The sequence below is a fragment of the Cyrtonyx montezumae genome, unplaced genomic scaffold (assembly GCF_038088225.1).
Source record: "Cyrtonyx montezumae isolate F1298 unplaced genomic scaffold, pur_monq_1.0 scaffold_82, whole genome shotgun sequence".
In the NCBI taxonomy this organism is placed as follows: Eukaryota; Metazoa; Chordata; class Aves; order Galliformes; family Odontophoridae; genus Cyrtonyx; species Cyrtonyx montezumae.
The window spans coordinates 24,653-51,292 of record NW_027072092.1 but is presented as its reverse complement, the minus strand read 5'-3'; the positions used below and the strand labels follow the sequence as shown (position 1 = coordinate 51,292).

General features: G+C 63.1%; 2 protein-coding genes across 2 annotated transcripts in view; one reads left to right on the top strand and one right to left on the bottom strand.

Annotated features, from left to right (window-relative positions):
• The window catches only part of RPL19 (ribosomal protein L19), a 203,873-nt gene extending 200,980 nt beyond the window's left edge, over positions 1 to 2,893 (bottom strand). The window contains exon 1 of the mRNA XM_065753837.1: positions 2,887 to 2,893. The gene's annotated coding sequence lies outside the window, so the exon portion shown is untranslated. The remainder of the gene's footprint in view (positions 1 to 2,886) is intronic.
• Positions 469 to 26,640, top strand: SRCIN1 (SRC kinase signaling inhibitor 1). Its single transcript, XM_065753801.1, has 17 exons — positions 469 to 739; positions 14,545 to 14,737; positions 14,887 to 15,085; positions 15,477 to 15,570; positions 15,950 to 16,764; positions 17,003 to 17,095; positions 17,228 to 17,271; positions 17,558 to 17,736; positions 17,841 to 18,016; positions 18,194 to 18,324; positions 18,647 to 18,794; positions 19,432 to 19,744; positions 20,061 to 20,310; positions 20,427 to 20,581; positions 20,669 to 20,821; positions 24,828 to 24,965; positions 26,304 to 26,640. Exons 1-17 carry the CDS (start codon positions 479 to 481, stop codon positions 26,421 to 26,423), a joined length of 3,462 nt encoding a protein of 1,153 aa, XP_065609873.1. The 5' UTR covers positions 469 to 478; the 3' UTR covers positions 26,424 to 26,640.

The window sequence follows — 26,640 nt, the reverse complement described above, 5'->3', positions numbered from 1 at the left end:
CCCGGCCACAGGCAGCAGCACAGAGCAGCACTGATGGGATGGACGATGCAAGCCTCCCCCCAGCCCACCACACATTTTCTTTTTCTGGTCTGTCCGTGTGTCTGTGTCCCTCTGTCCGTCCGTGCCGTGGGGCAGTGCCCGGCTCCTGTGTCTCATCTGTGCTGTTTTGGTGCTCCAGCACCGTTCACTCCATGTTTCAGCCCAAATGTTGGGGTCCCTCCCGCAGCCCCCGGCCCTTCCCGACTCCCCCCCCCTCCCCACCATCTCAGGGGGACAAACCCTTCACCCCCTCCCCCCCCCACACACACCGCTTGCATCCCACCCAGGGTTGACCCCGCACCCGTCAGACCTCAGCCACATTTAACACCACCCCGAGCCCCATCCCCAAATCTCAGCGCCCCAAACCCCGCCCGGGGGCCGCCCCTGACCCCGCTCTGCTCTCCCTCCCCGTGCAGATCCCGACAGGACGAGCACCCACATGATCTCGGCCGACGATGCCGAGTACCCGCGGGAGTACCGCACGTTGGGAAACGGCACTCGGCGCTTCTCCAACGTAGGGCTGGTGCACACCTCGGAGCGCAGGCACACCGTCATCGCTGCCCAGAGCCTCGAGGCCCTCACCGGCCTCCAGAAATCGGAGATGGAGCGCAAACGGGACGCCTTCATGGACCACCTGAAGAACAAGTACCCGCAGCACGCGCTGGCGCTGCGCGGGCAGCAGGAGCGCATGCGGGACCAGGTAAGGGGTGCCTGATGTGGAGGGGGGGGGGATGGGACCCATGGGACCCATCTCATTTGGTGAAGGGGTTGGGCGGGATCGTAGGGGGCGTGGCACGAGCAGGAGCAGCCCCCCCTCCCTCAGGGTGGGGGTCGCCTCGCACTGAGTTGGCTGAGATGAAGGCAGCGTCTCCGCGCGTGTGCGTGGGCTGGCCCCGAGGTGTGTGGATTCACGGTGCTGAAGCGTGGGGGGGGGCACACGGTGGGGATCCCCTCCCTCCCTGCTGTCTGCGGCAATGTTTGGGGGTGGGCAGCGCTCTGCTGTGGGCAGCTCTGACCCGAGCGGGATGGAGATGCTCAGAGCCAGGGCGGTGTGGGGCAGCTCCAGAGGAGGGGGCCTCCCACTGCCGTCTGGGGGAGGGCTGGGAGGTGCGGGGCTGTGGGGCAGGAGGCAGCGAGGGGCTGAGGCTCTGTCCCAGTGCACAGGGGAGGGGCTGCGCACGGGTCGGGTGTCCCCGGAGCTCAGGGCCCCACGGGTTTGGTGCCCACATCCCTCGGCTTCGCGTTTCCAGGGACTCCATCCTCCCCTAGAGCCCAAAGGGATCCGCAGAAAGGATCGTGCCCCCACAGTGCGGCAATGGGGAGGAGCGACCCCCAGCGCGGGGTCTGCGGGAGCAGCCTCAATTCCCACCGAAACCGTCACTTGTATGGTGGGGAAAAAAAAAAGAAAGGCACAGGGGAGGGAGAGCGCGGAGCAGCTGCAGGAAGAAATCCTCTATCATCTCCAACTAGACGCGTCCCCGTGGGGTGGAGGCGACGGCTCCCGGGCTATCAGCAGAAAGAAATAGAGAAAGAAACCGAGCTGAGTAAGGAAAAACAGCAGTCCCCGCACTGCAGCCCACGTCCTGGCTTCGTGGGGCCGGGAGGGCGGCCCCGGGGGGGTCCCGTGTGGCACCCCATCCCCGTGCAGAGGGTCTCTGGGGCTCAGGGCCGGGTGGGATTTGGTGCAGCACCGCAGTGCTTTGCAGCTTGCCGCTGTGAACTGCAACGAGGAGAGAGGTGCGAGGCTTCAGGATAAGCGAGGCCGGGTGCACGGGGTGTGCGCCCACCCCTTCTGCTCCCGGGGCTCCGCAGCAGCGACATTTCTCACCGCAGAGTGGTGATCTGTCGGTAAATAGCCAGGAAATCTTCCCCTCGTTATTACGGCGCTTTAAAGACTTTTCTTCTTCAGGCAGCAGCTGCGAAAGGCAAATCCGCCCTGCGTGTTGGCTCGGGGACGGGAGGATTTAGAGGGTTTTAGAGAAGGTGGATGGAAAACTTTGGGTTTTGGAGCATCTTCTGTGCTCGAGGACGGCTGTGGGGCTCAGGGCAGTGCGTTTCCAGCATATAGAAGGTGTGTGTGTGGGGAGGGAGGGGCGGGAATAAAAGCAGTGGGAACCTGGGTGCAAACCCTTAGATGGCGTTGGGTCGCAGCACTGAAATGAACAGAGCAGGAGAAAAAACAAAACAAAAATCAAAGCAACGGGGCAATAACGGCACTGTGTAATTGCAGCATCGCTCCTCGGGGGGGGAGGGGGGGGTCCGTATGGGAGAACGCAGTAACAGCGGGGAGAGGGCTGGGAGATGTGTTTTTTTTCTGCAGCTGTGCTGCTTAAACCCCATTTCAGAACCGATAACCCCCCCCCTCCCGGTCCACGACCCCCCCCCCCCACAATGCATCATCAGCCCTCCCCCCCACCCCCCGCTCCGGAGGTCTCGGTTGACACACGGTGCTCTGCACCCGGGGGGGCTTTTGGAGAGCAAAAAATCACCGCGGAGGGAAACAGCCGTGGAACACAGCGGCGCTGCGATGTGCGCGGGGGTACACGCGTGGGTATGCGTGCATGAGCGTGCATGCACCCCCACCACGCACACACAGGCACGCACGCGCGCGCGTGCACGCAGGTGCGGCCACACGTGCGCTACTCCGCCGGGAGCGCGCTCGCGCGCGCGCCCCTTCCCCCCCCCCACGCTGCTCCTCCTCCTCCTCCTCCTCCATCGGGGACGCGCGCCGCCGCGTGGCGGCTCCGCGACAGGTGGAGTCGCGGTTGTCATGGGAACCGCACCCCGCGGGAGGGGCGGGCGGCGGAGCAGGAGGAGGAGGAGGAGGAGGAGGAGGAGGAGGAAGAGGCGGCGGCGGCCGCTCCGCTCAGCGCTGCGCTCCCGGGTCCCCGCCCGCCCCCGGGGCCGCGCTGCGGAGAGCAGCGGAGCGGAGCGGAGCGGTCGGGGCTGAGAAGCGCTGCGGGCGCACCTGGCACAGGTACCGGGGGGTAATCCCCCCCCCTCCTCCCCCAGCATCCCTTCCCTATGTCCTGTCCGCCCCCCATTCCTCTCCGTTCCACTCATCGCCGCCTTCCCCGGTGCCCCCCGTTCCTCCAGACCCCCTCATGCCCACCCCCCATCCTCACGGTGTCCCTCTTCCCAGTGTCCCCCTCTAATATCCCTCCCCTCTCCATCCTTTCTCTCCCTCCCCCCTTCGCCCATCCCGGTGCCCCCCGTTCCTCCGGACCCTCTCGTGTCCTCTCCCGCCCCGGTGCGCGGAGCTCCGCAGCGCTGCACTGACCGTCCCCGGTCCCGTTCAGCCCCGGGGGGGTGGGGGGGGGGGTGGGAAACGCTGCGGGCGCTGCAGTGGCGGAGGAGCGGCCGAGGAGCAGCGCACGGTGCGGCCCCGCGTGTCCCCCCGTGTCCCCGCGGGCTCTGCGCGTCCCCTTCGCTTCGTTCAAGGAGGGGACCGGGCTGATGGGGGGGGGGAAGGGGAGGGGAGGGGGAGGGGAAGGGGGGCTCAGCCGCGCTCTGTTTGGGATTTTGCGGGGAGGACGCGGCTGCGGAGCGGAGCTGAATGCGGCAGTGCGGGCAGCGGCGGCCGCAGCCCCCCCGGGTTGGGGACAGCGATGGGGCCCTGCTCCTCATCCCCACCCCCCAACCCCCCCTCCCCCCCCCCCCGGCGTCGCGGGACCTCCCGGTGCCCATTACGCGGCCCCGCATCCCCCGAGCGGAGTTACCCGGAGCTGGAGGGGGGGTGTGCAGATCCCGCAGCCCTTGGGACCCCCCCAGTCCTGGGAGGGTGGGGGGGTGAGGATCGGCTCCAGGTGCTGCCCGGACCGCAGTCCCCGTTCAGGAGCTCTCCCGCGCTGTCCCCGCGGGTCCTCCGGTGGATGCCCGCAGATCTCCTTCCTCCCTTACCTCGCACGTCCCCATTGTGCCCGTCCACCTACGCGTGCCGTTGCCATAGTTACCCCGCAATTCGAGCTGCCCAACTTCTCCCGGGCATCCTGCCTAACCCCCCCCCCCCCCCAGACACCGAGCCCCGAGCCCCGGCTGGCAGCGAGCGGACTGGGATGGGGGGCAGTGCCCCTGCCTCTCCCTGCCCCTATGAGGCCGGGAATCCCGCAGTGTGACCCCCCCCAGCTTCCTTCCCCCCGCTTTCTGAGCAGGGACGTTGGATCCCGTGCCCCCCCCCCCCAGCGCCGGGGTGGGGGGGGGGGTGTGCCCGAGCTTTGGGGGCCGCGTTGCAAGCAGAGCGTTTGCACGGCTCATCCTCAGCACTGCTCCCCGCGATGCATCGCTGCGTGGCGGTGCGTTTTATTCTGTTGTTGTTGCAATCAGACGTTGCTCCGCTCTGTATTTTCCTGGCGAAAGGGGAGGGCACAGAGAAGAGCTGAGAGCACAAAACCGGCGGTGACGGAGCGCGGTCCTGCTCCCGCATCACCTGAGCTGCCGGGGGGAGCCGGGCAGACCCCCCCCCAACCCGATGCGGGGATGAGCAGTGCCTCGGAGCCCTCCTGGCTCAGCCCGTCCAGGTTTGCAGAGTCCTTTTGCAATAAGGACAGGGCGTCGGTGCCCCCTGGGCTGCATCTGGTCGCATTCGGCTCTCCCCCTGATGCTTTTACAACTTCTAAGGCGGGGAAAAGGATTGAACCCACACCTCCGGCGTTTTGCGGTGAGGGTTTTGTTTGCTCGGGGGGGGGAGAGTTCATCAGAGCCCTCAACTCCTGGCAATGAGTTAATTAAAAGCCGATGAGAGCCGCGCTGTCCGTCCCCTCGGTGCTGCTCCTCAGGGACGGATCCGTGCCATCATTGCCGATCTGCGTGGGTCGGGGCCGTGTCTCGTTTGGGGTTTCCTTTACCTCTTTCTCCTGGGACAGCCACAGGGACTGTGGGTTTTTATTCGTTAACGAAGCGATGTTCTTCTCTGCGTCCCCCCCCTTCCCCCCCCCAGCTCTGGCTTTCCTCTCTCTCTGTTTGCTGGTGCAGCTCCGTGAGCATTTCTGCGTGCATGGGTTCCCCCGTGGCCGTGGGCTCAACGCGGGCGTCCTGGCAGATCTGAAGTGCATGCCATGTGCTTGGGGGAGGGCCCGAGTCCCCCTTAGCCCCTCATTTTGCAGCTCCGTGTACATGACTTTCATTGTAATTATAATCTCAGCCTTTGTAATTCTCCCCACCTTCTGCACGGCGAGCTGAGCTGAGCTGAGCTGAGCTGCCTGTTTTATCGCGTGGAACAAGGCTGTCGTTTCCAATCCTCTCTCCAACCATTATCTCCCTTTGATGCTTTTGAAGAGAGCTGGGGACGCGCTCATTCTACCTTGGCCCCCTCCTCTTCCCTTCGTGCCACCCCAGTCCCCGTAGAGCAGGGCGTGCTGGTGCCACCGAGGTGGCATTTCACTTTGGCAGAGGCCAGGTTGGTAGAAAATGAGCTCAGCCAGGCACAGTGCCGGCCCAGGGTGAGGACAGATGGAGCTGAGATGCCCACGGGGATCTCTGCCCTCAGCACATGGCATCAGATTGGTAGCCCTGAGCCAGCGTGGGGTGAGCCCCCATGCCCCCCCACCCTGCAGCCCGATGGGATTTTGGCTTCTGTCCACGCTGAGCCACCTGCAGAGGTGCCCTCCCAGTTGTGGGGGACACCTTTGAGCAAGGACTTGGGTTTCGTGCCCGTCGGTGTCGCTTTGGGGTCGCAGGGCTGTGGTTGTGGGGCTGTCTGGTTGCCTTCCCGTACCGCTTCCAGAACATTCCCCACCCGCTGGGGGATCAGACAGGGATGTAATTGACGGGCTGTGCGATAAGCCTGTCCAGCCATCCCAAAATAATAAATAAAACGCACACTGAGGACCTCTGCGAGATAGGATCAGCAATATTGGGGCCGGGGAAAATTACCACGGCTCTTCAGCAGCAAAACGAAGGGTGCAGAGGGAAGGGGCAGAAGGAGCTGCTCGGGAGCATCACCTCGCAGTTAGGGATGGGTCCTTTGGGGGCTGGGGGGAGCTGTGGCTGTATCCCAGCCATGCTCTGTGCTCTGCTCAGTGCTGGGTGCCATGCGTGGGTCTGTCTGCTCCCTAAAGGCATAGGGAGCATAAGTTCTGCCCCCAGGATCACCTGCCTGGGTCCTGCGGTTGCTCTCTGTGTGCTTCTGTTCCTGGTGCTGCTTCTGAGTCACGGCAGTGCCCTTGGAAAAGACCTTTGTGCCTCGAGGCTTTCCTGCGGGAGCCGACGGCAGCGCTGGGCTCGAGCCGCTCCCAAAGCAGCGTGGGTTTGTAGGATGCAGAGCTCGTTGCCGTGGGTCTGCTCGCGTCTGGTGGAACGTGAATGGAAATGCATCGGCGTGGGACCGGGGTTAGAGCATCTCGCTGAGGCTGTCAGTGCCTCTGAAAGGGGATCTGGGAGGTTTGTGTCTGTAGGAGAGCAGCGATGGGGATGGCAGCGCTGGGATGGGAGCTCGGGGTGCTGGGAGGGGAACTCGCTCTGTGCTGAAACCTGTGGGGTTTCCTCTGCTTAGCGAGCTGGTTGGGCGTGCGGATGGGAAACTGCAAGCAGGGAGACAGAGAAGTCGAGAACTTTGATCCCAGTAAGAGATGGGTGGGACAGAAACCGCTCTGCAGGTGTCCCTCCCTCCCCACTTTCTCAGCCCGGACCCACCCCACGCGCTGCCCTCGCCGAGGCTTTGCTGTGAGCATCCTCATCCTCGGGAGCTTTGCATCCGTTCCCGGCCGCTCACCAGAGGCTGCTTGAGGAGGGGAACGCTCCCGAGCTTTGCAGCACGCTGGGTCGTAGCCGATGCCAGCTCCCATCACTCGCTGCAGCACATTGCCTTGACACCGGCGGAGACGCCGCAAAGCAGCAGCAGAGGGGGCAAGCAGGGATGGAGGGGGGAGGGGGCGACCATTTAGGATCTTGTTAAAACTAAAAAGCATTCCTGTGTAGGGCTGAGCCCTGCTCCCTCTGCTCACAGTGCCCCTCGCTGTCTGCACAGCCCCCACCCCTCAGCCCCGCGGGGAGGGGGAGCAGAAAGGGCAGAGTTTGGCCGTTTAAAGTCAGCGATTCTCAAAGGGAAAACGAAACTCAAACCAGAATCTTAACGGTGTTTTTTGTTGTTGTTGTTTGTTTGTTTGTTCGTTTTCTTTCGCTTGATTTCATTGTCGTTAGCAGCCCAACTACTGGAGCTTTAAGGTCAGTATTTCTGACTTGTTTTATTTTGCCTTGCCTTGGTTTGACGTGCATGCAGTTCTCCAGCTGTGTCTATGCTGGGGGTGGGGGGATTGGGGGGGTGGGAGCAGGGCTCCTGTGCCAAAGAGGTGTGCTCTCAGCTTCAGCACGAGAGGAGGGGTCCTGTGCTTCAGGTTGAGGTGCTGCGTGGAGGAAGGAGAGGAATTTGCCCCCTGTCAGGGCAGGCTGTGCTGCTGTGGGGTCACCTCTCAGCAGCAGGGGATGAGGACGGTGGCCCCTTAACAGTGGGGAAAGGGCAGAGCAGAGCCCACTGCAGGTGGGTTTCTGAGCTCATTGTGAATGCTGCCCCTCCCTCCCCCCCACTCCTACAGCGCTGCTCAAGTTCCCATCCTTGGGCTGAGCACTGTGGGATGCAGTGATCACCGACGTGCTGCACCCATCACAGCACCCAGAGCTGCACAGAGCGTGCACACCCCACCCTGCCCCTGCAGACAGTTGGCTGGGGGGGTGCAGCATGCACGGCCCCAGGGCTGCCTTCCTCCCTCCTCCTCCTCCTCGTGGGGATGTGGTGGCAGTGCTTCAAGGCCGGCCGTGTTGCCGGGTGACCTTGCTGGCTCTGCTCTTCCTGTGGCAGAAAAAAAACCCACCAGGCACTCTGCTCGAGCTGGCAGCTCCGAGCCGAGGAGTCATAAAACCCATAATGTGAGCGCTCGTTCCTGAAGTGCTCGTGGTGTGAAATGTGTGTGAGCAGCAGCTCTGTGCACATCCAGCTGTCTGCGTCCCCCCTGCTGCTTCCAGCCCCATGCTCTGCCATTTCCTGGGTGGCCCCAAAGCTCTGATTTTCATTATTTGTTATTAGGAATGAAATGGGGAGGAGCTCCGGGCAGCGGTTGGGTGCATGTGCCCCCTTCCTTGGCCAGGGAGCTGCTATCCTATGGGGAGCAGCCACAAAGGGTCCCAGGCAGGACTCCCCTCGTGCTCGGTGTCCCCATGTCCCTGGTGTCCCCCCTCACACACAGGCTGGCTGCAGATCTGGGGCTCTCCATGCGTGGGTTTATGGTTTGTCATGCTCAGGGTGGAGATGAGCGGATGCTCCTGCTTGTCTCACTGCAGAGGAGGTCTATCCTCAGCCACGGGGTCCTCTGCACCCCATTGTATCTGCCCCCCAAAACAGCCCCAGCACACCCCTGAGCCCTCTGCCCTGGCTTCTTGTTGTCTGCTGTCACTCTGCTGCTGGTCCCTGAGCCCTCTGCTGTGTGTCACATCAGCACCCACAGCCAGAGCCGTCCCCATTGCGGTTTTGGGGTGGCTCAGGACCCTCCTCCCAGGGTCAGCTTCTGCACCTCAGCTCCACAGTCTGCTCCCAGGGCTCAGCCCTGTGCTGGGTGGGGTAAATCGATGGGAACTGTGCATGTGAGCACAGCCCCCTGCAATTCCTCATCCCCTTCTCCCCCGTCCTCTTCCTGCTGCTTTCTCGTGCCCGGTTTTCCTTCCACTCCCCAGCGTCCCTGAAGGATGCAGTAATTTGCTTATTTTTGGATGATGCTGTCACACGAGGCAGCACTGCCACAGAGCAGGGGATTGGATGCAGCTCCTGAGCTCTGCGTGTGGGGGGGGGGACAGGGGATAAATGGCCCCGAGGTAGCAGGATGCTGCCCTCACCCCAAATCCATCTCCTGTCACGTGTCCCCAGCACAGCCCCGTCCTCCCCATGGGGTGGGGTCACCCCCAGCACCAGGAGGTGGGGGGTCCTCGTCCCAGCTCTGCCTGTGCTGGGCTGGCACGGCTCTTTGGGGCTCCTTTGGAGCACCCGCTGCTGCATCCCATGTTTTTGGGCAGTAAGGAGTTCTGGGGGGAACCCCGTTCCACCCCGTGCACATCTGGAGGCTGCACACATCTGGGGGGACAGCTCCTTGCTTTAGTCAAGGGGTCCGGTTTAAGAAACTAATCCGATTGGAACGCTAATCCTGTTAACATTGAGATCGGGATTAATTCTGGGTTAATCGGGATAATCCTGACAAAACGTCGAGCATTAGGAGGTGGGAGAACGACTGCGACCGCGAGCGGGGCGCTTCCGATTCGGGGCTGAGGTGCAGGTGGGGTGAGAGGGATGGGGGCCGTGGAGGGTGGGTGCACCCTGACTGCTTCTCCTGGTGCTCAGAGCACCCGGAGCAGCACCCTGAGGGCCCCTGGTTTCTTCCAGCTTTGGTGCTCAGCCCCACTTTCCTCCGGTTCTCGCTCCTTATCCCCCCAGTTGCTCATCTCTTGCATCTCAGGGGGTTCACTGTCCCCCTCCTCCCACTTTCTGCTGTGTTTCACCGCCCTGGAGCGATGCACAAGAGCAGACAAGGAGCTGGGGGTGTGGGGGGGGGCTGGCACAGCGTGTGCTGCTCCACACTGCTGCCCAGTGCCCTGGAGCAGCCCCCAGGATGCCCCCCCAGGGCTGTGCAGCCGGAGGAGCCCGCGGGGGCCGTGTCCCATTACCTGGGCTCTGCCAGCACACCGTGCTGCCTTCTCTTCCACTCCTGGTGCATCAATAATGAAGGACGAGCAGAGCTCCTGAGCAATGAATGAATGAATGAATGAAGCAGTCTGTGATGCAGCGCGTCGGTTTCGTGTTTCCTCCCCCCCCCCGTTTGCAGAGGGGTGGGAGCTGCTCTGGGTGACAGCAGTGCTCTCAGCACTGTGGGGCTCCCTACCAGACCTCAGCACCCTGCTGGTGGATGCGGGATGGCCTGGCTGCACTGCAGCATCAATGGGACGGGACCAGGAGGGCTGCGGGCAGAATGTCCAGCCATCCACACCCCCCTCCCAGCTTCTGTTCCTGAAGCAGGACCAAAAAAAGTTCAACATTTCGATGAGATGCTCCTCGGAAGCGTTGACAGCAGCACAGAGCTGCGGAGGGATGCAGATGCTGTTCTCCCAGCTCTGCTAACAGCTTTGCTTGCTGCTGACCCTCTGCTGGCAGCACAGGCGCGTCCCGGGGGGTCCCTGTCCCCTCTCCCCATCCCCACGCCACGGAGGATCTCCGAGGAGTTCATCTCAGGAGGATGAAATGGGGCTCTGCTGCTTTCTCACGGAGCAGCAGTGAGTGTGAGTGTTGGGGAACGCAGCTGCAGTGTCGATGTGAAGGCATTTTCAGGTGTGTGGGGTGGAGGGGCTGTGCCAGATGGGTTGTTCAATCCCTTCGGTGCTGAGGTGCGCTCACCTGGGAGCAGAGGTGCTCGTGACAGCTCTGCTCCGTGCACTCTTTGCTTTGCCACACCTGGTAGAGGCAGCGTGCTCTCAGCACTGCACCTCCAGCTCAGGTGAGCCAAAGTGTGGGGTTTTAGGGCAGGAGAACTGCATCGCCATCCCCCGAGGGCTGTGCCTATGGATAAGGATGGGCCAGGGGATGGAGCACGATGAGACCTCAGCCCACGTGAGGGGTCCCATTGCCCCCGTTCTGCCCTCACTCCTGCCCTTGTTGCTCCCCATGCAGCCCCATGGCTTGAGCAATGCCAACCCATCCCCCCTTCCCTTCTCCCTCAGGGGGTCCCCTCCCCAGCCGGGCCCCATCCAGCACAGTGCTGAGCTCCGGTCCTTGCTCTGAGAGCGCAGTGCTCCACCAGATGGGGACTGCACTCAGATGCAGGATTAAGTGCTGAGAAAGGGATTACAGGGAGTTAATCCAGATCAGTGTCCAACCAGGGGCCGCAGCTGAGCCGTGTGCATGCAGTAAATAACCAGTCGTGGTGCTTGGCTCAGGGCTGGGCTCACCAGCTCCGTGCCAGCTGCTGCCCAAGCTGGGCTGGATTTCAGGGACCTTTGCCTTTATCCCAAAGCAGAGGAGCTGCAGAGGGGCCGGGGCAGCTGGGGGAGACCCCTCCAGGCTCTGTGCCCCCACAGCAGTGCCGTGATGAATGCTCAGCCTGCCTGCCCCCAGCGCTTTGCAGTGCATTATCCCTGCGAGCAGAGCACGATGCGGTGCGGGCAGGGCAGGGCTGGGGGCAGCTGCAGCCCCCCCATGCCTCTGCCCAGCTCCAGCCCTGCCCAGGCTGTGGGGTCCTGGGGAGGGGCTGCACTCAGGGCTGGATGCTGACTGCGACAGTAACACGGTGAGGGCCGATCCCAACCCACTGCGAGGCCAGGTCGGTGCTGGTGGGGAGGAAATGGGGGCTGGGAAGAGCTGGGTGGGCAGCAGGGTGGGCTGAGGGGGGGGGGAGCCGGGTTGTAAGTGGTGTTCTCCCCGTGGCTGAGGTGCTGCAGGGCACTGTGTGCAGAGGGGTCAGCAGAGGGGAGAGGATGAGTTAATGCTGGTGGCACTTACATGGGGACGGCTCACCGTGCCCTGCTCCCCATCCCTGTGTTTTTCTCAGTTGTGGGGTGAGTGCTTCCCCCCCACACACTCCGTTCCCTGTCTCTCCATCAGTGGGATGGGATGGGTGCGGGTCTCATCGCTGCCCCCACTTCACCCCATCCTCTGACCACAGCTGGAAAGTGGGAGGGGGCAGGAGGAGGAGAGCAGCATCGCCTCCCAGCCAGGCAGATAGAGTGCAACCGCCTCGGCGCTGACAGGAAAGGGATGGTTGGAAGTTTTAGGAGCTAAAAGGATCCCTTAATTGTAGCTTATTTTTAGCTCCGGGGAGATAAAAGACAAAGCCCCCCCCCCCCCCCAGTCTTCCCCTTCCCCCATCCCACCTCTTTTACATAAGGCACAGAACCGAAGCAGCACCGTGCTGTGCTCCCAGGATTGGGGGTGGGGTCTGTGCCCACATTTCCCCCACCGCAGCCACCCCCCCCTCAGTGCCCATCACTGCACGGCTCTGCGGGTGCTTTCAGAGCATCCTTCCCCCCCCATCCCCCCCCTCCCTCCCCCACCCCGTGCCTGGAGCTGCACGGTTATCATCCTCCCGCGGCCTTGGGTGGCTCTGTTTTGCTTTGGGCAGCAGCACTCCTCTCTTTTCCATTCACCTCCTGCCCCTGAACTCGTGAGAGCACGGAGCAGCTCCAGCTGCATTAACCCTGAGCTGCAATTCCAGGCAGAAATGGGTCACCTCCCAGCGTGACACCGCGGGGACGGCAGGGAAGGGGGGGGGGGTCCTCCCCCTCCATCCTGCTGCTCGTGGGTTTGGGTACAGTGGGATGGGTTCTGCTGCTTGGGGTCCAAGGGAGGATGTGGGGATGCAGAGGGGAGGAAGATAAGGCCCCTGGGATGAGAGGTGCCCTGTGAGGAGGATATTGCACTCGTTGTTGTGTGCTCAGTGCTCGGTCGGGGCCGGGAGGGGAATCGGATTTCCATTCTGGAGTCGGTGCTCGGGTTTGATGTCGGGTTTCTGCGCCAGCCCCGTGGGGATGCTCGGCCATATGAGACATCCCCCCCGCCCCCCCCCCACAAAGGGCTGTGATGCTCTCTACCCTGGTAGCGGCCACCATGGACCAGTCCCAGACACTGGCCAACCCAGGCCCTACTCTGGTTCCCAGCAAGGCAGGATTGGACCCCTCCCCCACCCCCCGGGCACCTCCAGAGAAGGAGAAGCATCAGGGGTCTGGATGCACGTTTGAGCTTTATTATCTGAGAGCAGGATAAGTCATTAGTGAGGCAGAGCAGTAAGATGCAGTTCCCCTGAGGTCGGCTCATTAATGGTCCACAGGAGGTCAAGGACGGTGCTCTGCAGGTGCCCCAACCCCGTGGGTGCCCCCTCCCCCATAGCACCAGGGTCTGCTCACCCCTCTTAGAGCAGCACAGGGATGGGATGGGGGATGCCACGGGGGCTCTGGGGGTCCTGGGGACGCAGGGAGATGTCTGCCCTGCAGGGGGGGAGTGCTGGGGGCTGTGCAGTGCTGCTGGTCCCTGCTCTGGTGGGGGGGGAGCTGCTCTTTGAGCATGTGAGGCTGAGCATCAGGCTAACGATCAGAACAGTCCCTTCCGGGCTAAAAATCCATTAATTTTCATCTTGCCCTCTTTTCTCTATTTTTTTTTTTTTTGGTGGTAGTGGATGCCATAATTAGCTCCATCTGAGCAGCTTAATTACTGGAGGTCAGCCGAAGCCGTGGGGCAGAGGGCAGGAGGGGTCCGGGCTCACCTGGAGGGGGGGGTTGGGGCAGGAGGGGGTGGGGGGGGGGACAGTTCCCTCTGCAGAGCACAGCACAGCACAGCAGTGTTGTGCTGCGATGCTCACACACCGCATCCCATAGCAACAGCGATGCCACATGGCAACAGCAACCCCCACCACCCTGCCGTGCGTGGAGACGGAGAGCCAGACCCCCCCTCCCCCGGCCCCTCCCCCTCCCCCAAATTTGGTTCCTCCGGTTTATTTAATGACCTTTTTCTCCAGGTCCTCTGCGCGAGGGTTCTGCATGGAGCATATGAAGTCAGGGTGACAGAGCACTGGGGGTGGGGGAGCAGCCCTGAGCCCCCCTCCTCCCTCCATGCCCGGTGCTGTTTTGCTCCAGCCCCGCTCTCCTCCTGCAGGAAACCCCTCCTAGTGGCAGCGTGTGATGCCTCGGCGCTGCCTGCAAGCTTTGCCTTCAAACAGCAGCACCAAAACGAAGCAGTCAATTTTCCAGCAATTAGCTACAGCGAGAACGTTTCAAGTCCTAGAAAAACCCCGCCCCGCAGGATTAATTAAATCCTCCAATTAACGTCTAATTTAAATGACGATGATGGCTGTTATCGTTTCGTATTGATTTTTTTTTTCTTTTCTTTTTTGTTTTCTTTCGGCTCTTAAAATAGAGCCCTTGTCCCTTCCACGCTGCCTTTATCCACACCCCGGGAGCTGTTTGTTCTCCTGGGTTCATTTGCTGATGATAAAGATGTGTCTGGGAAATGGAGCTGTGGGCATTGCTGGGCTGGGGGCTGGGGGCTGGGCTGGGGGCTGGGCTGGGGGCTGGGCTCAGGAGCTGTCCAGACACCTCTTGTCCCGCTCTGCTTAGCCCACAGCCTTCAGATGTCAGCTCACGACACCTCAACAACTCTGTACCCTCAACTTTTATGCAGCGGAAATACGCTCGGCCGTGTGAAATTGGACTCCTGGCATATTAAATTTTTACTGCTGTAAACCCAAAGCCATTACTTTCCCTTAGCTCAGGCAGATAATAAACCTCACTGCTGCTTTGCTTCCAGAAGAAGCTGGGCATTTATGTTTCCCGGGAGCTGGTTCATTGGCGTAATGGATGTGTAACCTCCTGTAATTGCTAAGGTTATTCCCGTCCTCGCGTGCGACTCCTGGCTCTGTGACCATCACTGGGCTGCTTGGAATGGCACCAGGAGGCTTTGAAATGCGAGCACTGCGGGATAAGGGCTTATGGGGCACGTGGGACACCTGGGAACAGCGCTGGCCTCTCACCTTCTCGTTCCCATTGCAGACCAGGAGCTCAAGGCACTCCCAGGGCTCTCAGCCTGGCCTGGCCGACCAAGCCAAGCTCTCCTTCGCCTCGGCTGAATCCCTGGAAACCATGTCAGAAGCAGAGCTGCCCCTGGGCTTCAATAGGATGAACCGCTTTCGGCAGAGCCTGCCTCTGTCCCGCTCCACCAGCCAGACGAAGCTGCGCTCCCCAGGTACCCCAGCTCTGCCCCAGCCCCGTCGCATCCGTGCACTGATAAATGCAACCCGTCCCCACGGTGCAGCACCACACCAAGGACGTGCAAGCCTAGCATCTGTCGGGATGCGGGCTCACCCCGCTGCTCTCTGCTCCATTTGCTTCCAGGGGTCCTCTTCCTGCAGTTTGGGGACGAGACGAGGCGCGTGCACATCACCCACGAGATCAGCAGCATGGACACCCTGCACGCCCTCATCGTCCACATGTTCCCCCAGAAGCTCACCATGGGGATGCTGAAGTCTCCCAACACTGCCATCCTCATCAAGGACGAGTCCCGCAACGTCTTCTACGAGCTGGAGGATGTCCGGTGAGGGACGGACGGACCCTGGGGGGAGGTCAGGAGCGCACAGACCCTGAGAGCTGGCACGGGGTGCTGAGTGCATCCTCTCGTGTTTTCCAGCCCTGTTGGAGGCACGCTGATGCTGGCTGCCACTCTGCTGTCCCCATCAGTAGGGGCGGGAGGGCTCTCGCAGTGGGTTTCCTTGGAGGTGGTGGAGGGCTTTGGGTTGGTGTTAATGCCCCGAAAAGTGCTCAGTGCTCCGTCACCTCCGCGGAGCCAAAGCAGCCCCTGGTGCTGCTGTGTTGTGCCCCCAGCCCCTCCCCTGGCACCACTGACGTTGGTTGGGGGCTCTGCAAGCAGCACAAGGTGCAGCCCTATGCAAGTGCTGGGGCTCTCACGGCTCTGCCTCTCCTTCCAGAGACATCCAGGACAGAAGCATCATTAAAATATACCGAAAAGAGCCGCTCTACGCCTCGTTCCCCGCCTCGCACATCACCAACGGCGACCTGAGGGTAAGAAGGGGCTGGGGGTCGGGGGGGGGTGGGTGGGCAGCACCCCGCTGTGGGGCTGCTGAGGGAGAGGGGGCGGGGCATGGTAATTGCATGTGTTTGTGGAAGGAGCAATGGCTGTGATTTGTCTCCCCCCTGGCATCGTTAAGCGCTGCTTTAGGAGAAGGGACGTTTGGGGCGCGGTGGGAGGGGTGCAATCAAGGCGAGAATTAGGGGATTCATCAGAACGAATCACCCCGCTCTCGGAGGGGAAGGAGGGAGCTGCCGTTTGCTAAAGCCAAAGGGGGGAGTCACCCCCCCCCCCCCTCCCTAAGGCTGAGAGAGATGGGGACCGGGAGCCAGCAGGACACGGCGCTGACCGTCCCTTCCCCTCTCCCCGCAGCGGGAGATGGTTTACACCTCCAGGGAATCCTCGCCCACCCGCCGCCTGAACAACATGTCCCCGGCCCCCCACCTGGCCTCGGGCTCCCCCCCACCCGTCCTGCAGTCCTCCTCCCCCTCCCGCTCCCGCATGTCCTACAGCGGTGGCCGTCCTCCCTCCTACGCCGGCAGCCCGGTGCACCACGGCGAGCGCCTGGCCAGCCTGCCCCCGGCCCCCGGCGTCTCCCCCAGCCCCAGTGCCATCCTGGAACGCCGCGACGTCAAACCAGACGAGGACCTGGCGGGGAAGAACATGGTGCTGGTGAAAAACGAGGGGCTGTACGCCGACCCCTACGGCATGGTGCACGAGGGGAGGCTCAGCATCACCTCCACGCAGTCGCTGGCCGGCATGGGGGACCCTTTTGGGTACTCGGGGGGGCTGTACAAGCGGGGCTCGGTGCGCTCGCTCAGCACTTATTCGGCGGCCGCGCTGCAGACGGAGCTGGAGGACAGCTTGTACAAACCCAACGCTCAGATCTACAGCGACACGTACGGACCCGGCCTGGGTTTCCGCATGCCCCCCTCTTCCCCCCAGAAGATGGTGGAGGTGCAGGCGGGGCAGAGCCCCCACAGCCCCTACTCGGGGCCCCCCAGCCGCTCCTCGCCCGTCCGTCAGTCCTTCCGCAAGGACTCCTGCTCCTCTGTCTTCATGGAGAGCCCCGTCAGCAAACCGCGCAACCCCAGCGCTGCCGGACCCCCCGAGCTGTTCCCTGGACCTGGGGACCGCCCGCTTTCGGGGTTCAGCTCCCCGGTTCCAGCCAAAGACACAGAAACGAGGTGAGGAGGGGCTCAGGAGGGGTTTTCCCCGTGGACGTGGGCTCTGCTGGGTGGGTCGTCCTTGGGTATGGCTGGGGAGCGGGGGCAGGTTTCCCTATTGCCAGCCCCATGGAAGTGGAGAGTTGGGTGCCACTTCCACTACCCCTAAGCCAACCCTTAACCCCTAAATCCTAACCCTCACCCCCTACTGCTACTCTAACCCTCACCCCTTCCCCTAATCCTCACCCCATCCTCACAGGGAGCGGATGGAGGCCATGGAGAAGCAGATTGCCAGCCTGACGGGGCTGGTGCAGAGCGCGCTGCTCCGTGGCTCCGAGGCTGAGACCCCCAGGTAAGGAGCTGGGAGGGGTTGGGGGGGGGGGGGGCAGGAATAGGATCCGGGGGTACTCCTCTGGGCAGCACTGGTATGGATAAAGGAGCTGCTCCACGCTCCACGTTCTCCCCCTCCTCTCTTTTGTTGCAGTGAGAAGACTGAAGCCACCAATGGAGGGACCCCTCCATCAGCATGTAAGTGACCGGGAGAGGTTTGGAGATCTCCTCAGAGGTCATCCCCACACCCGGGGGCTGTTACGGGTCCCTGACCCCAGGGGTTGGGGCGCTGCAGCCACATCCCATGCTGGGAGCCCACCTTTGTGCCAGCACGGACACAGAGCTGGTGGCACTTATGGGGACCAGGCAGCAGCACTGCTGGGCTGGGACACAGCGGGGAAGGAGAGGCTTTAGGGGGAACCCTCCCACCCAGGATGGAGTTCCTCATCCCAGCATCCTCCTCTTGCTCCCCCCACCCCCACAGCAACCAGCCGCAGCGGCATGGGGACCCCGGTGCCTGCACCCCCCCCACCCTCGGCCACCAGCACCCCGGCGGGGCAGCCCACGGCCATCACCCGCCTGCACATGCAGCTGCACCTCCACGACCTGCAGCAGAACGCCAGCGAGCTCCGCAACCAGCTGCAGCAGCTCAAGAAGCTGCAGGTGGGTACTGTGTGTGCGGTGGGGAGGGGGGCTTTCCTCGGTGAGCTCGCACGGGGCAGCCCACCCGGCCCTGCTTTGTTCCCCCCCCCCCTCCTCCCCCACAGCTGCAGAACCAGGAGACGGTGAAGACGATGCTGCGGAGGACGGAGACGGAGATCAGCGTGCGGGTGACGGACACCGTGCGTAAGCACGAGGATCCGCTGCAGCGCCAGCGCAGCCTGGTGGAGGAGGAGCGGCTGCGGTACCTGAACGAGGAGGAGCTCATCACCCAGCAGCTGAAGTGAGCACGGGGAGGGGGTCCTGCTGCCCCCATCCCCCCTTTCCCTGGTCTCCATCCTCCTCCGGTGCCGTTCCCATCCCCGGTGCCATCGTGGTCTGCTCTCCTCCCCCCACGCCCCGTGGGGACCCGATGCCATCCCCCTCCCTCCCCCCCCCCTCCCCCACTTTGTGCTCACAGTGACCTGGAGAAGTCGGTGGAGAAGATCCAGAAGGATCTGGCACACAACCACCGCCTCATCCCGGTGCAGGAGCTGGAGGAGAAGGCCGTGGTGCTCAAGCAGCTTGGGGAGACGCTGACCGACCTCAAGGGTGAGCGGGGGCCACGGGGCTGCACCGCTGTCCCCAGTGCTCCCCCAGCTGCCAAAATCACCACCAGTCCCCCCCCCTGCAGCTTGCTTGCTGCCCCAACTTCCATGAGATCACTGAGCACAGGGTAGAAGGGAGCGAGCTGCTCCGTGTCCCCCCCCACTCTGTGGGTCCTGGTGAGCAAATGCCCACCCCCAGGGCAGCGTTGCGCCCACGGACTGCGGTCAGCACCAATGGGAACTGGGTTGGAAATGGGATGGTGGGCTCCCGGGGACCCCTCCATCCGGACACGGCGGTGCCCTCGGTGACCCCGCTGTCCCCGCAGCCCAGTTCCCCAGCCTGCAGAGCAAGATGCGGGTGGTGCTGCGGGTGGAGGTGGAAGCTGTGAAGTTCCTCAAGGAGGAACCGAACCGCCTGGACGGGCTGCTCAAGCGCTGCAAGACGGTCACCGACACGCTCGCCCAGATCCGCAGGTGAGAGCTGCACCCGAGCCCGCTCACCGTGCCCCGTAGGAGGGTCCCGTGCTGCATCCCGTCCTCCCCGGGTGGCGGATGGAAATTCCCAGAGCCGCTGACAAATGGTTCATTCAGGGGGAAATAAATGAGTGGTAGTGTCCCCCGAGGTGGAACGGATGCATCGCGTCCGGCTCCAATGGATCACTGGGTGATCCCCGGTGCTGTTCAGCACATACATGGGGGCCCCTCTTTGAAAACCTCCCCTTCCTTATCAGCTTGGCAAGACAAGGCCGTGTATCTGGGTACAATGGAAGCACTGAGCGTGGCCAGAAATCTCATTCTTGATGAGCAGAGCTGTCGGGGTGCAGGGATCCGTGCCCACCTGCCCGTTCCCATTAGGAGACCTTGCAGCAGAGCTCACCAGTGGGGCAGGCTCTGTGGCTGGGCTCGCCCCGGGCGCTGCTGTAGCCTGGTTTTGTATGGAAATGAGCTCGTGCGATGGCACAGTGCACCAATCTGCCTGCCCATCATTCTCCATCCTTGATAACTTCTGAGTCTGGAAGCCAGTTTTGGGCAGGGAGGAATTTGGAGAGATGCTGGAACCGAACAGCAGCAGCGTGCAGCTCACCCAGCGCCTTCCCTCTGTCCCCTGCAGGCAAGTGGACGAGGGCGTGTGGACCCCCCCCAACAACCTCAGCCAGTCCCCCAAGAAGATGGCCCCCGAGACAGATTTCAGCAAAGGGCTGGAGCTGGAGATGCCCCCCAGCCCCCCCGTGAGCCTGCACCACCTGACTGCCAGCACTGAGCCCCTGGGCATGCCCGGATTTGGGCACAGCCCCCCCCAGACCCAGAGCCACCCCTCCAAGAGCAATAACCCTTCCCGGGCCCCAGAGATGGTGCCTGCCAAAACCCAGACGGGTCCTGAGACGCCCAGTAAGAAGAGTGCAGACAAAGCAGTGTCTGTGGAGGTAAGAGCCTGAAGGGGGGGGGGGTCCTACTTGGGGGGGGGCTTCTCAAATGGCTCTGACCCCATGGGAACACTGGAGCACAGCCTCCCTGCTGGGTTTGGAGCTGATGGGGCATCTTAATAGCAGGGAGCCTCGGATACTGGAGAGACCCCGTGTGCAACTGGGACACGGGTGTGGGGTGAGGTGTGGGGTGAGTCAGAGCAGCGCCGGTGTGGGGTTGGCTGTGGAAAACGGGGCAACACGGAGGTGATGGTGGGGCAGTGGGGTCACGCCTTGCCCATAAGGGCGGGGGCTGCAGAGGGCTGTGCTGTTGCAGGCTGCCGAGCGGGACTGGGAGGAGAAGAGGGCAGCGCTGACCCAGTACAGTGCCAAGGACATCAACCGCCTCCTGGAGGAGACACAGGCCGAGCTCATGAAGGCCATCCCCGACCTGGAGTTCGCTGCCAAGCACAAACAGAGCACGGGCAGCAGCAGTGCCGCATCCACACCAGAGCATAAACCATCCAAGCCTCAGCACGCACAGAAATCCACGGGGAAGGTGGACCCCAACAGCCGCAGAGGCTCAGGTATGGGGTGGGGTGGGGGAGGGGGGGAGAAAGGGTGACCCGGATCCAGTGGGGTGCGTGCAGGATTGGGACAGGGGTAGGGGCAGGGCTTGGTGCCAGCTCTGCTTTCTGCCCAGATGAGCTGACGGTGCCGCGGTACCGCACCGAGAAACCCTCCAAATCTCCTCCTCCTCCTCCTCCCCGCCGGAGCTTCCCCTCATCCCACGGGCTGACCACCACCCGCAGCGGGGAAGTCATCGTCACCAGCAAGAAGGAGCCCGGCTTCATGAAGGTGGGCGCCGGGGCCGGGTGGGGGTGACGGTCACCCCATGGATGGCCACCCCACGGGCGCAGCCCCTCACTGCTTGCTGCCCCACAGAAAGCAGAATCGGAGGAGCTGGAGACCCAGAAGCCACAGGTGAAGCTGAGACGGACGGTGTCGGAGGTGGTGAGACCCGCATCCACCCCACCCATCATGGCCTCCGCCATCAAAGACGATGACGACGAGGACCGCATCATCGCGGAGCTGGAGGTGAGCGCGGCACCGCGTGGGCACGGGAAGCACAGCCAACCCCACAGCGGGCGTCTGCAGGAGAGAGGTCCCCACGCAACATCCTGACCCCAACCACGGGGACGTGCAGCACAGTGGGGGCTGTCCCCATCCTCACCCCATCCATGGGGACACCCGCGGCTCTCCCACAGGGGCTGCCCCCCCTCCTCCCTGCAGTGCTGAGCCCCATCCTGGCCGGGCTCCATCTCTGCCCACCTCCTCCAACGTGGCTGTTTGACTCCCCAGGTGTTTCAGAGGAGCTCTGCCTCCCCTTTCCTCCCCACGCTCCGTTACGACCCTCTCACGGCTGCCGTCTCCCCTGGGCACGCAGACATGTGGCCCAATGGAGCCCCCGGTGCAGCCGAAGGATGGAAGGTAACCTCCCTCCTCCTCCTGCACATCTCCTCCTGGCTGGCTGCACTTAACCACCGCCTCTCCCACCTCTTAACTCGCTTCTTCCTTCTCTGGTTTAACCAACTAATGGCTTCTGTCCACTCCTCACTGCCACCGTGCGTGCAGCACTGAATGAGCACGGAGGCAGCACTGGGATCACTGCTGGGGGGGGGTCACTGCTCTGATGGCACTGAGCGGGCGGTGTTGCACGGCACTGCGGGAGGGGAGGGGGTGTTGGGAGCCCTGGAGCCCATCTCACCTCTGCTCTTGGAGCAGGGCAGTGGTAATGGGATGAAACGGAGCAGTGGGGGGTGGAGGGAAGTGGTGAGGGTGGAGGAGAGCAACGGGGACGGGGTGGAAAAACGGGATTGAGGATGGAGCAGAGCGATGATGTGAGCAGGTGGGGCAGAGCAGCGGGGGTGGGATGGAGCCAGCTGCCCACGGAGTCCTGCGAGGCAGCAGCCCCCACGCAGGGCAGTGCTGTGCTGTGGAGCAGAGGTTGTTTTGCTGCAGCTCATGGGAGCAGCTCTCCTGCTGGAGCATTTCTCCTGCAGGGCACGGCTTGCTGCAGTCCCCCGGGTGCTGCACGGCTCACTGCACATCCCTGGGATGGTAACAGAGAGGTGAGGGCAGGAAGGACAGGCTGTTCCAGGTGACTTCTTGCTGCTCAGGGATTTAAAGGTCTGGCATCCACTGCAGCTCGTTTGTGAGGGCTCGGCCCTGCCTTCAGATCCGCTGAGAGCAGCGCAGGGTTGGGCAGCAGAGGGCTGCACTGTGACACAACTGTTGTACCGACGCGAGAGAAACCGAAGCCAGAGCACAGCAGTCAGGTTCCCATACACCTCGGGGAGGTGCAGCAGCACCGGGTCTGTTCTGCTGAAGATCCCAGCCCACTCGTAGCCTAAACCTCCTCTGAAGCTGCCGTGAGCGGAGGATGAGTGCAATCTCACTCCGTGCCCACGGGGAGTGCTCGAGCAGCCCCTCTGTGGCCGTACGCATCGTTGCAGCGATGCCTGGAGGCACAGCAGGACCCGAACATCCCCCAGCATCTCCCCCACCTCCCCCACCCCCCCCAGCACGGCATCCCACGCCGCTCCCCGGCCCTTAATCTGTCTGACTTCTCTACCTAGGAGCTGGCAGCCCCAGCAGCCCCGGGGAGTGGGGCTTTCTCCCTCCCGCAGATCGTGCTCACCGAGTGGGTGTCCGAACCCGAGGTGGCAGTGGGACCACGCTGCTCTGAGCACGGGGACCCGGCCGGCCACGGAGGAGCAGGAGGGGCTGGAAGGCACAGAGGCAGCAGCAAGGCTTCCCCACGGTGCCCTTTGGCTCCTTGTCCCCAAGGGACGGTCACGGCGCTCCTCCCCACTGCACCCAGCAGAGGGTCCAGCATCACCCCACAGCTCCACGGTGACACAGAGCCCCGAGGAGGAGCTGGGAAGGATGCATCCCTCCCTCCTGGACACACAAAGAGGGAGCAGCGCAGCGACACAGCGGTGCTGAGAGCCGGGTGCCCCCCAAATCTGTGGGGCAGAGAGTGGGGCCGGGCTGGGCGCCCTCCACACGTGGCAGTGCAGGATCAGGGCTCTGATAGGGCCGGAGTGGGGGGGATGGCAGCCGGGGGGCTCCACTGCCCCACTGCTCAGGGAAGGAGCGAAGCGGAGGGGTCCCCCCTGCACAGCACGTCCCCACGCAGCAGGGAGATTTGTGAGGGCACCTATCAGAGATTGGACAGCCTGGAAGAAACCATCCGTGAGCTGGAGATGACCATCAGCCAAATCAGCAGCCACTGCTCGGCTGAGGATGCGTCCCCCCAAGGACGGGCGGTACCCGGGGGTGCCGGGCGGGACAGCGAGGACGGTGAGGAGCACCATGAGCTCTGTGACGATGGCACTGCCCTGGATCTCAGCCAGACCAAAGCTGACGCTGTCACGAGTCCGTCCCCGAGCCACGCCACCAAACCTCCTCTGCTTCCCAAGCCGCAGCTCGGCACGCCTCAGGTTTATTTCCTGTTACTCCTCTTGCCGTGCTCTGCCCTCGGATCTGCTCTGATGCCTGCTCTTCCTCCACCTGCTCCCTCTCTGGGACTCTACCTCCAGGCACAGCTGAGGTGCGGCACCCATCTCTCCCAACTTTGCCCTCTGCCGGGGCTGGATCCGCCCCCCCGTGGCTGTGATGTGCCACGCGGGGCACTGAGCTGCCCAAATCTCACAGCATCATCGGGGCAGCGAAGCAGCGTGTCGGCAAAGGAGCCCTCATGTGGGGCATCAGGGGTTGGCTTTGGTGGGGGCAGCGGGTGCTGCTGTCGTCACTGGTGTTAGGGGGCACGGATTTCTTCCCCCCCATCCCTCGGGGGTTGGGGCTGCCCCCTCAGAGCTCAGGAGGGCAACTGCTGTGTGCACGTGTCCCCCACCCCGGGGTCTGTCCCCCACCGGTGCCGTTTTGCACGAGCACTTTTCTGAGGAGCTGCTGTTTCAGAGTGGCTCCGGAGCAGCAGATGTTTCTCCTAATTAAATCACAGCTCAGGATCCCCAAAGCCGTCCAAATGGGTTTCTGCTGGAGTCTGCAGCAGCCACTGGGCTTGCTGAATAGCCGGGGGAGGGGGGGGTGGAGTCAGCCTTCTCCTTTATTAACAATCAGCGCTGCTGAATGAGTCTCCTTTTTCATTTGCAGTGATTGTCTCTGCCCGTTTCCCTCGCGCGGGGCTCTCGCTGCGGGAACGGCCCCTCCCCCCCTCTCTCCCCCCATCCCACCCACCCCCCCCGGGGCTGTAGCTGCAGGTTCTCCTCTGGTCGGGTCCTGGAGCCGCGGGGTGGATTTATGGCCGTGGTTGACATGCGTGATCCCAAAGCGAAGCTGAGAGCAGGGCAGGGGGGGGCTGCTCCAGCGCCTGACTGTATATGGGGGGGGATGCAGGTGGGGGGCGGTTCCCTCGTGCAGTGGGTTCAGGGGTCCTAAGCAGCACAGGGGGTCCCAGAGCACGGGCAGGGAGGACAGAGGCAGTGATGTGCCCCGCAGGCGGCAGTGCCTCCATTCCGAGCCCGGGGACGAGCTGCTGGTGCTGTGCTGCTGCAGCTGGAGCATCCCGTGTGCTCTTTTGGGGCATCGCGGCCGCGGTGTGGGATTTTGGGGTGCCCTGGCAGCGTGGGGACACGTGGCCGCCCTGCAGTTAGATGTGCCAACGCAGAGCTCTCCTCCCACAAGGAGGAACAAACCTTTGTATCTCAGCCTGTGCAGCGAGTTAATAAAAACCCCTCTGCGTTCCCACTGTCGCCGTTTCCACCCGGAATCTGCCTCCATCTGCCGCCGCCTCCTGTCCTCTCTCTGGGCTGGGTGCTCTTCTCCTGCCTCGGGGTTTGCTCCTCACCCCTGTGTGCGTGGCAGCAGGGGCTGGGGGTGGGTCCCAGGTGGGGGGTCCCACCCTCTCCCCGGGCTCCTGCAGCACCCGGAGCTGAAGTCCCCTTCCTCAGCTGCTGTGACAGCGGCAGAGCCTCGCAGGACAACCCCGCAGTGCCCGGAGGACTGGGAAGCGTGGGATTTCCCCCCCCCCACTCGGTGCCGGGGTTTTTAATCTCCCCAAAATTCTCTGTCCCCGCAGAGCGGTGGCGTTTCCATCCCTCCCATGAAGATGGTGAACCCGTCGTCCAGGCTGAAGCAGAGCCAGCAGGGCAGCCCCGACAAGAGCAAGCACATCAAGCAGAGGATGGAGTACATGCGCATCCAGGGACAGCAGCAGGTAGCTTACCCCTAGGGGCAGGCTCCCAGCTGCAGTCTGGGATGGGGTGGGGGCACCAGCAGCTGGAAGAGGAGAGCTGTGGGATGGGACTGGGACTGCTCCCTCCCCTCCCCCATCCCCTCCCTCCCCCATCCCATCCCCTCCTCCCCCCAGCCCAGCACTGCCCCCGTCCCTGGAGCTGATTGCACTCCAGGTACCCCAGCCCCATCCTGCTCCTTCCTCCCCTCCCTCTTCTCCTTCAGGTCCCAGCACTGCCCCTCCCCGCCTGCGGGCAGCACTGAGCCTTCCCCCCACCCCACCCGATCCTGTCCTCCTCCCCTCCCCGCTCTGTGTCTCGATCCCTTTCCCTGGGCCTGTCCTTGGTAGGGTTACCCGACGAACCCCATTTTGCTCATTCGTGTCGGACCCACAGGAGAAAGAAAAAAGAAAAGCAGCCCTTCTCCCAGCTGCCTCAATCCGTAGCCGGGGAGAGCGATGAGGAGGGGAAACTTGGTGCAATGTGGGCAAACGTCTCTGAGCAAAAAGGGGCCCCTCCACCCCCCTCTCTGCCTGGAGGCCGCATGTGAGCTCAGTCCCGGCTGTCCCCATGTCACCTCGATGCCATCACACCCCCCTTTCTCACCAGGACCCCGCTGTCCTTGGTGCAGCGCCCAACCCCCCCCCCCCCCTCCCAGCGCCGACCCTTTGGCTGTTGCACCTCTCCGCCCCTCCAGCAGTGGGGGGGTCGGTCCGTGCGGCTGCCGGCGGTGGTCTGGGGGCGGGGGAGGGGGGGGGGGGGGGGGAGGGAAAACCCCCGGAGGAGCCACGAGCAGCACCGCTGTGCCACTCCGGGCACACAGCACAGCCCGTGCCCACCCTAACGCCGCCATTCTTGTCCCCCCCCCCCCCACCTTTCTGCCCCTGTCCCCTCTGCCTGCCTGCCTCTGTCCGCCTGTCCGTCCACCTCTCTGTCCTCCTGTCCGTCCGTCTCTCTCTCGTCTCGCTCCCCCCGCCGCGGGGATGCCCCCACCCCCCCCCCCTCGCCCCCCCGCCCCAATCCAGTAACGCGTGGATCCAGCTCGTCTCGTGCTCTCTTTGTGGTGGACCTTTTCCAGCTGCTTGACCTCAGGCCTGAATCAATGCTGCTTCTGAACAAACTCCTCTTTGGTTCTGTTTTTTCTCTCTCTCTCTTTTTTTCCCCTCCTTTGTATTTTTAATATTATTTCCCTTCTTTTTGTTTGGTTGTTTTTTTGTCTTTTTTTTTTGGTCTTCTTTTTTGTTCTCACAAAACCGTCTGACTCTCCTCCCTTTCTCCTCCTCCTCCTCCTCCTCCTCCTCCTCGAATCTCTTTCTTTCCAGGCCGCTAGACCATCCAAAGATCCTAGCGAGACCTCCCCCGCAGAGAAACCCTCCTCGGGCAGAACATCCATCCCCGTATTGACTTCCTTTGGGGCAAGGAACTCCTCCATCTCCTTCTGAGCCTCCTTGCCAGCTCCAAACATCGTTTCCCCGCTCTGGGGCCGGGCTCCTCCTCCCCCGGACTGTCTCCTCGGGGCACCTCCTCGTGTCCCCCATCCCCCCCGTGTCCGTGTCCCACTCCCACGTGGCCGGCTCGGCCCGGCTGCTGCCCCACGCCTCGCTCCAGACGTCCAGCCAACCACGCGCTGTTTCTTTCTCTCTTTCTCCCTCTTTCCCT

Excerpts from the sequence above, each read along its gene's own strand:
- SRCIN1 (XM_065753801.1), top strand. The coding sequence starts at position 479 with ATGATCTCGGCCGACGATGCCGAGTACCCGCGGGAGTACCGCACGTTG. Across the intron at positions 18,325-18,646 it reads GACGCTGACCGACCTCAAGG|CCCAGTTCCCCAGCCTGCAG; the intron begins GTGAGCGGGGGC and ends CTGTCCCCGCAG. Across the intron at positions 20,582-20,668 it reads AGGAGCCCGGCTTCATGAAG|AAAGCAGAATCGGAGGAGCT; the intron begins GTGGGCGCCGGG and ends GCTGCCCCACAG.